Below are 9,683 nucleotides of genomic sequence, written 5' to 3'. Positions count from 1 at the left end.
TTCTGTGTTCTACAACATAATGTTCTACTCGCTTGTTCATCCGGACGGGATATGTTTTCTTCATTTTCGTCGTGTGATGTGCGCCCCCTTAACAAAAGAAAATCATTTCCTGTTATGGAAACAAGTGTTGACCTCTTGCCGCGTTTTTGTCATAAACGTCACTGAAATGTTGTAGGAATATATAGCGACATTGCTGTTATATTTAACGTTTCCTGTACAGTTGTTCCGACTTGACACTTTGTAATGCAACATGCTGTTACATTTTCTATGGTTTTTGTTTAGTTGCTGTGTTGTTAGTAACCTTTATCAATTATTAGCACGTGCATTTTTTACAGAATGCAGATCATGACTACTGATCATTAAAAAATTATTAAATAAATTATTTATGCAATATAACATTTACCCCAAAGTGATATTTCAGCGATAACATCAATTTGTTCCGGACCATCTGTGAGACTTTCGCCCGGACTGTGCTTTGCGATTGACTCCAAGGTCTTATAAACAGTCTACGTAAAGCTTACGCAAAACCCCATGAGAGAAAATTCGAATCATTCAAGTTTAATAACACATGAAAGTTTGTTAAGCGTCGGCGAAAATATGAAGCAACCTCTTTGGAATTGCAAATTGAACTTTAAAATGATCTATTTAAATGGAAAACCATATAAATGTATAAATAATTACTACTGAATTGGTCCTATTAAAGACAGATAAGTTGGTGATATGTAACTCACGGAATAGTAAGTAGTATGATCACAAAAACACGCGACCTGAAGTATTGTTTATTATTGAGTTTTTGTTAGATTGAAAAGACAAGTTTTAGAATCATGTTTATGAACTTCACTTGTCTGCGTCTTCAAAAAAAAACAACCATAAAGTTGCCCGCCGCATCACTTCGGTTGAAGATGTTACCATGACAACTTTATGGCATGAAGAAATTGTTAAAGATCATTAATTTAAAAGGCAAATTTGTCTGCAGCTATTTAAAGAAGGAGTGGTATTTTGTCTTCATGTCCGAGTTGTATTTTAACTTCTTTGCCGTTTGTCACTAAATTGTTGCTTTTCATTCCATGCTAAAAAACCGGAATATTTTACAGGGGTAAGTTGATGCATTTCATCCAGTTTTTTGCGTTCAATTCTTAGTGACGGACGAATAGCACCAGAACACATAACAACAGAAGGATCTTGAAAGTTCAAATCTATTTGTGTCGCTAGGTGCCTCGTCTTGATTAGGAAAGAAACATATTCGAGTTAAAACAAGACCACAAGTCAGCTCGGCGAGCTCAATGAGTTTTTCAGAACAAAGTAGTATATTAAATACTACGACTTTCTAAAAGAAATGAATTTGTGTTTTAATAGATGAGGTTGCTGTTAGAAATGAAAATCGGGCGAATTAATGGAACTTTGCCTAACGCGAAATAATAATTACCGGACAAAAGTTAGTTCAAAGGCCGCAGCCAAAAGCGGGATTGATTTCCTTACGTTTTCATTATCTTCATTACGTGGTGTGTAAACACGGACGACAACGCTGTTCCCCAATAAATGTTACAGTTCTTCGGGAGACATAATTTCCACTGCATCTTCAAAAAGAAGTCGACGAAGAAACTGTTGTAAGTCAATAGCTTTTAAGGGAAGGTGGAGTCAATTTAGTTTTTCAAATAGCCCGTGTGGTTAAAAAATCAGGCGACACTGATCAGGCTGGACAACTTGAAATGTATAACTTACCTGGGGCCGAGTTGTAAGAAACCCAACTGGCAGAAGGGCCTAATGTTAGCGTAACTTAAGCCTATATGTTGTCGTGTACCGTAAACCAACGCTAATCTTGCTTCAAACATCTTTGACTCATAACTACGTCACAGCACCGAAAGTTAATAGCAACACCACTTCAAAGCTGGCAAGGTGTTGGGCTGTTTTGTTGAATGATATTCTATGAATCAACAACCTTTTACTGTCCTCTTAAAAATTCATTTTCCGTTAGATTGGTTATTATATTTTACCCTTTTTTGCATTTGAATTTCCTGCATGCTCTTTGCAAACCTCATTCGACGTATGTAGTTAAGTTTTCCATGCACCTTTGTCGTATTTTCGCATTGAACATATTGTTAAGTTCTGCCTTCGATTAGAAACGTGCAGTAAGAAAGGTGTTAAATTTCGAATATAGTGCTTCTTATTTTAGCATTCCTTTTGGCTTTTCTTCATCATTTTAATTAATCCTGAATCCGTTTCTTCGAAGATTGCTGGCTTCATTGAATGTTCTGTTCAAAAACTCTTGCAGCGCAAAAATAGCGATTTTGTCATCCGGCGACAACTCCTTTGCCAGTTACAAATTTTTGTATCTTATTTTAATATTACATTTTTAAAGGACATATGAATTACTTGATATGTCTCCCCAATTTAAGCCGAACGTTTTTGGTGTTTTTTAAAATTCTGCACCCTAACGTTAAAGAATTAGCCTTTTTTGTTCAAGTTATAACCTATTTTCATTTCCTTCCCCTTCATCTTTAAACCGTGCCAGTAGTTCCAACAACCTTTTATTGCTTACACCTGTCTAAAATTGATGTCTTTTTGTAAAGTTCGTGCAAAGCGTCTCTAAATATGGCAAGAATGAGTTGGGTTTGAGTCTGGCAGTGCAGGCAGTGTTTGGTCAATTCACTCAAACACTTTAGTTTTTGTTTGGTAACTATACTAGTACAGCTTTGAAATGGGTATTAGCATTTGCGGGAGGTGGGTACAGATTCCTCAAAAGGGTAGCCAGGGTGTTTTTTTCGGTTCATATTATGGCATTTTATGATCATGTCTCTTAGGTAATTCTTTTGAAAATGACGTACCATCCAGATTTCTTTCAAACTTGGCACAATTGATATTCATGCAAAAGACATTAAAAAAATGCAGTAAAAAGATGGGGTCACCATGCTTGTTTCGGGGTGCATGCCCTTTATTTTAAGTGTTTTTTTCACTGAATTACGCGCGAGAAGCGTTCGAAACTAGATTAACCGGAAAACTTGTTGTTATATAGCAGACGCTACTGAATATTACTGAAAACTTAGACATACTTGTTTGTCCGGGCCAAAATCTTTCAGTAAAGTGATTTCAAATCGCTCGATCTTGCCTAAGATGTAAGGAAATTGGACTGTTACATTATCACCTCACACTCAGTGTCTGGCTCTAAATAAAGTGTTCACGTCATTATTATGTACTTATTGACTGAGTGGGAGGGCCGGACGCGAAAATATTTGGCCCGAGGTCATGGCGTGCGCCATGACCGAGGGCCAAATATTTTTCTGTCCGGCCCGACCTAAACTCAGTCAATAAGCATTTTATCATATGGGCTCTTTACACTATTTATGAGCACTCAGAAGATGAGGTTAGGACAAAATAAAAAACAAAAATATGCACAAAAAATTTATCTAATATGTTGTTTGCATTTGCTTTTCTGGCTGTAAATTACTTGGATGTTAAAAGCGACGAAATCCCCTAAAATTGCATCGCACGGAGCAGTACGTGTTCCTAGTAGGGCCGTACGGCTTCTTTCGGCCCTGCTCGCGCTAATGCGTACGGCCCTCATACGGGGATTTTTCCAATAGCTCGCGCGGGGCCGTACGGGCCATATGATAAATATGAATACTACCAGCTTCTACTATCCAACTTGTTTTCTCCTTAAAACACGTTTTCCGTGTACCTATTACTAGTACATAACACCATTAAAAGGAGGGCATCACTGAGCTCGTTCAGAAGAAAATAGCCATTCCTTGACAGATTAAGCTTCGCGTCAGTGATAATCCGCCATTTTATCAATGTGCCTTCGTTGTGGGCGGCCCGCACTTATTTCTGAATAGGCTCTTTGCTTGACCGTGTCATGTGACCTTGTCAATCATAAAAAAACATGGTCGTGGTACAAAATGGATGCCAGAAATGGAAAGAGCCAGATGAAATTAGTAAGAAAATCAATTTTGAGGCCACTGACCTTTAGGTGAGGGATTTTACAGTAATTTTGATGCTTTAAAAAAACAATAGAATTCTTTTACATTTTTCAAACTTTCAAACCGCTCTAAACCCACGCACTTAAACGTCAGTGGCCTCAGAATTGACATCTTATTAATTTCATCTCACTCTTTCCATTTCTGGCATCTATATATTTTGTAGTACGACCACTTTGCATGATTGACAAGTTCACCTGACACGGCCCTGCAAAGAGCGGCTATTTTGCCAAGGAGCTCAGCTTTGCCAATTCCATTTTGTAATTGTTACAAACGACGTGGTTATTGGGACGGGGATTTGAAAAATAACATACATCGGTCTTTCTCATACGGTAGGAACGCTAGTGTAATTTTTGCCTTTCATCCTCACTGTGTGTGCTGTTGTTTCACAAAAATTAACCTATGTCGAATCTAAAGGAACGACACACTTTATTAGCTTTCTTTAAAACCCACCGTATTTTAAATAAAAGATGTTGTTGTTGTTGTTACACAAATAAGCAAATCTGTGACAGAAATGGTCACTCAGGAACTAATTCTTTAGCATTAGAATAATTTTAGTGTTTGATGTTGCTTTGTCATCTTTATCACATACGGGGCAAAATTATTAAATGCTGATTGGCTGAGACGGAGGGCATTTTTTTCTTAACCCCACGAGGGCACCTTTTGGTAATCAAAAGGGCATGAATACTTGATCCTGATTGGTTAACAGTTGCTTATCCAGAGCTTCTTTCAGATCCTGAATCTGATTTAAAAAAACATATAAAATAAATGTTAAGCGCATTTCTGTTAATAGCAACAATTTATTAAATAGGCCATTTCGGAAAATACCATTATACTCTTTGTTTGCCCCCCCCCCCCCCCCCAAATTTTGCATAAGCATTGTTTTTGTTTTTCCTTGGGACCATTGTAATTTCCAAGAGAAACTGGGAACAATGCTTATGCAAAATTTGGGGGCACAGACAAAGCCTGGAGTATTATGGTATTTTCCGAAATGGCCTATTGCACTTTAACCAAATGAAAGCGTGTTTATTTCAGTGATTGTCATTTGTCGCGGCATTGAACGAGCATCCCTCGATAATTTTGCCCTTTAGGTAATAAACATGTAATTGCAATGTGCTCTTGTGCAATTAAGGATTAATTTCACTTGTATTTTCAAAGTTTCACAAATTATGTTAAAACTTTCAAAATACACGTGAAATTAAACCTTAATAGGCCTATTCCGAGTTCATGTCTTCCTCCTCTTCAAAGCGAGTCTAAGTGCGAAGTTTTTGTGATGGTAATTAGTTCTACTTTACATATGAATGAAAACTAATTTTCACAACAGAAACTTCCCACTCTGTAGTAGTCATATTCATGATATATTGTTTTTACGAATGCGCATGCCTCTTTAGGACAGCACACACTCCGTAAGACATTCCACAGTTTTTTAGTTAGTTCTACTCAAAGGAGACACAAGAGAGTAAAGTAAACACTTAACCAAGTACGCGAACACTTAGGTAAGAAGTGCATAAAATGAGTTGACTTGAAATCATTAGACATTTGATACCACTTGTACCACTATGAATGTCCTCTTCTTGATTCAAAGTCGCCTGACCAACTTTATTTCAATATACTCAGTGAATACTGTGGAAATTAACGCCGCATTAAAGCCGTTGATAGCCATACGCTATTCATCCGTATCAAATAGCTTAAAAAATGGGCGCAAGCCTTTCAAGTAGGCAGGCGAAGAAAACCCTTAAACCCCTATGGCATTAGTAGACATAATGAACTCTGGCTGTAATCTGCAACGATAAAAAGTTTTTCTGTTGTGTTTTCTGGATAGCCACAAAACACAACGCCATATTTGACGTAGTAGTAACTTTGTGATATCAAACTTATTCTTGAAAATTTGATGAAGCTGTTCTTGGCCTGCCGATACAAGGTACTTCTAGAAATTTCCACGTAACGTTGTTTCATCCGTCTCTACAGAAGTTAGTTTTTGACAATCATATAAGTAATGTCATGTTTGAAAGATTTTCAAAAACTTACCGTGTGAGAAGTGGTGTGCTCATCTCCTTCCGAGCCAACACTTAGTCGCCAAAACAGGTGAGGAGAAAACTGCTTCCTGTCACATGTACAAAAGGTGAGCCTTCTTAGAGAAGACCTTTTTTCATCTAACTGTGTATGACGTTGAAATTTGCAAGAAATGACTCGCAGAGTTTCTTCATGACGTTGTAATAATAATAGATAACAAAAAAAATAATAATGGAAACTTTTGTCTTTGAATACAGTTGTAAATCTCTCTACGTATACGGCAATTACCAAGTGGCTACTTGAAAATGAGTGATGTACTCATTGTACAATTATAGATGAATCAACCAACAAAATTAAAGTTTCAATGTATCTCGGCTATATCCCAAATCTTATTTCTGCGAAAAAAGATAAAATTTGTCGCTGTAATGGCTAGATTTATCATTTTTTATTATTTAGTGTTGTTTAGTGTTGCCAATTTCATTCATCATTTCTAAGAACGTAGAGCATTTGTTGGAGAAAACACCAAGCGTGCTCATGGAAAGGTATACTAATTTAACATATCTGTAATTGCCTTTCATATCTTTGACCAATTTCATTTATTGTTCTTTCTTGCGCACTTCATTGTTTCTAAGGTTAGACTCGAAACCAATAGTTAGTTCTAGCCTTGAATAGTACGGGCACTTGGACTGTATTAGGAAAAGAATATCAACTACATTTAACACCTCACCGAACGAGAACGGTTGACATCGCAAACAAAATGTCAATCAATGTCACGTGACATGCGCAGAAGCCACAATAATAACAATAATAAACTTAGTTAAGTGCCGAGTCTTTTAGCGGTGGGGTAATAATTAAGGACACTGTACAATGAAAGCAACTCAAATCAAATCGAACGTTGGTTTTTTGAGGAGAGGTACCTCGGAGAAAAAACTCCCGGGCCACATTTGACGCCAAGTTTTGGAATCGAACTCGGGAGGCAAGCTCGTTGTGTGATGTGTCATTGTAAACGAGCATGCTGAAGTGGACCGTACTATGTTTTGTTACCCTTACAATACACCAAGGTGTTGCTGGAAAATCTAATACACTAAAATAGACTAAACTTTTATTCCTTTTTTTCCAATCAAGCTAAATGTTAGGAATAGTGCTTCAATCTTTTTACTTTCAGTGAAATAGATTTCAACATTTCCATCCTCTTATCATTCAGCTAATATAACTATCTTATGGCGTACTTTACGTTCTTAGATAAAGGGATTTTAACAAAGGACGCAAAAAGGACGGAAAGCAACTGTGATCCAAAAGTGCGCTCTTCAATTTGAGAAATGCCTGAATTTTACAAATATGCAACGAACAGTACAGGTGATGATGACCTGGAGCGGATATCAGCGTCTGAAGTCATACAAGTGATGCTCTATGTAGCGATTACGATTATTGGCCTTGTTGGTAATGCTTTGATCATCATAACTTTGCTTGGTCGTCAAACTCGCCGAGTTGGTGAATACCTGATTTTGAACCTGGCAATAACGGACCTCCTGACTTGCACCGTCAGCATCCCTTTTGATTTAGCGGAACGTCTTTCAGGTGGATTTCCTTTCGGTTCAATCCTCTGTTATTTAATTTACCCGCTTCAAACAGTACTAATGGCTGTCTCGGTTATCACTCTGCTGTCAATGAGCTTGGAACGTCACCGTGTTGTCATGACACCACTTCGCCCACGTATCCTCCCAAGGACCGCTAAGATCGCCATTGCTATCTCGTGGATGGTTCCTTGCACGGTGATCATCCCATACGTGCTGGTTTTGCGACTTGAAGGCAAGCAGTGCATGGAGAAGTGGCCGGAAGATTGGTACGTTAAAGTATTTACCCTCACCAACTTTGCGCTTTTCTACGTCGTACCTCTTGCAGTTATCACTTTTTCATATATCCGCGCAGGGATGAAAATCCATAAAGAACTACAACGCCTTGATTACCTGATGGAAGAGAGTCATCGATCGCAAGTGAACTACACAAAAAGACGCACTTTACAAAAAATGAGAACCACAAAGGTGTTTATAGTGGCGGTTGGCGCGTTTCTAATTTGCATGCTTCCTACGCATGCGTCCTGGATTTGGCACGATTTCGGACGGGGTTGGGAGAGTGCGTATTTCAAAGATGTGCTGATCTTTAGTAACATTTTGATGTACGCTAATAGTGCGTCAAATCCCTTTATTTTTGGTTCTTTAAGAAATTTTTCCGCGTGCAAGTGTCGGTGGAAAGAATTACAAGGAGATTCTTCGAATTTATGCTTTTATGAGCTTCGAATTGGTTCGTCGAAAGTTCATGTTAGCAGGAAGATGGCAATGAAAGGACGTAATCAAGTTAAAGTTAGATCATTTTCTATCAAAAACATGACACGTAGAAAGACTGAAGGTGTATAGAATTTCGGACTAACATTGTTGCTGACAGATTCTTAACGATGATAGAAGTCTTGACCAAGCAAAGCCAAGAACTAAACGTGGTTAAAGGGGATTTTTTTCCAAGTTAATTTGTCTCTGCAGAACAAATGATTGCTTAATTAATTAAAAGTGCATCTCACTTTGAAATAAGTGTTCTTTACAAAGGTCAATCTTTCCACTTAGAACGGCATATTTGACTATTCTCTACACAGTTATTGAACCCCCGATCTTGCGAGCGACAGGCATAGATTTCTTCCTGATTTTACGTCCAACTAACGATCGGTCCGAAGTTTACAATGCCCCTTCATGTGCTTCTACGTTGGAGTTCTTCTCTCAGGACCTTAGCTCAGCTTTTGAAACCTTTTTTACGTGGAAAACAGTAAAAACCCATGTATATGATAAACCTTGGATCACAGTAAAATTGAGATCTATGATTGAGAAGCGACAAGCAGCATTTATTAAAGATTAAAGGTATACCCATGTAATATTAGCTCGATCTTAAAGTATGCTGCGCAAGTGTGGTAAGATATTCCTGCATACCTTTCTGACGCTATTGAATCTATACAAAGAAGAGCTTTAAGAATATTCCCAAACTCTAGTTATCAACAAGCCCTAGATCGAGCAAATCTGATCTCGTTAGCAAATCGCAGGATATTCATACGCAAAAAGTTGATGGCAGATATGAAGAATGAGAGCCACCCGATATCTTTCTTAGCTCCGAAAGTTACGACAAGATCTATCCCATACCAGTTAAGATCAGGAAATACTAAAGCTACTACAACAATGAAAAGAACAAAGAGAACAAATGACTTTTTCACTCTTAAGTTATCGTGATTCCAATTATTATAATACTTGCTATTGTAAATAGACTTAATTATAAGTATCCAATGCTGTAAATTGCACTGTTTATTCAGTTTTTAACTGCCAGAAGTGTCATTAAACTACTACTACTACTACTACTACTACTTCTTCTTCGTCGGATGGGGGGGGGGGGGGGGGGGGTGGGTGGGGGATGAGGGGTGAGGGGTGAGGGGTGAGGGAGATCAAATGACGCACAGAATTAATCACCAGATTAACCAAAAGAATTTTATTGTGATTTCGGATCAATGCAGCTGCCAGAGAAAGGTGATAAAACACACACATATTTCGTTAGAAAATTTGCGGAAGAAGCTGTCTTCTGGTTCCCCTTGTCTTCCCCTCCCCCCCTCCCCGTTGTATACTGTCTGTTTATCTGTGCTATGACGCAGAGGTACATCGCACTTAC

General features: G+C 38.0%; 1 protein-coding gene across 1 annotated transcript; it reads left to right on the top strand.

Moving 5' to 3' along the window:
• The first annotated feature begins 773 nt into the window (after positions 1 to 773).
• Positions 774 to 9,372, top strand: LOC138007192 (neuropeptide Y receptor type 2-like). The gene is made up of 2 exons (XM_068853968.1): positions 774 to 1,096; positions 7,230 to 9,372. Exon 2 carries the CDS (start codon positions 7,307 to 7,309, stop codon positions 8,399 to 8,401), a length of 1,095 nt encoding a protein of 364 aa, XP_068710069.1. The 5' UTR covers positions 774 to 1,096; positions 7,230 to 7,306; the 3' UTR covers positions 8,402 to 9,372.
• Positions 9,373 to 9,683: the final 311 nt, after the last annotated feature.

The sequence above is a fragment of the Montipora foliosa genome, chromosome 6 (assembly GCF_036669935.1).
Source record: "Montipora foliosa isolate CH-2021 chromosome 6, ASM3666993v2, whole genome shotgun sequence".
NCBI lineage: Eukaryota > Metazoa > Cnidaria > Anthozoa > Scleractinia > Acroporidae > Montipora > Montipora foliosa.
This window is presented reverse-complemented; position numbering and strand designations above follow the sequence as displayed.

Bases quoted from the DNA above. Each gene is read 5' to 3' on its own strand.
- LOC138007192 (XM_068853968.1), top strand. From the start codon at position 7,307: ATGCCTGAATTTTACAAATATGCAACGAACAGTACAGGTGATGATGAC.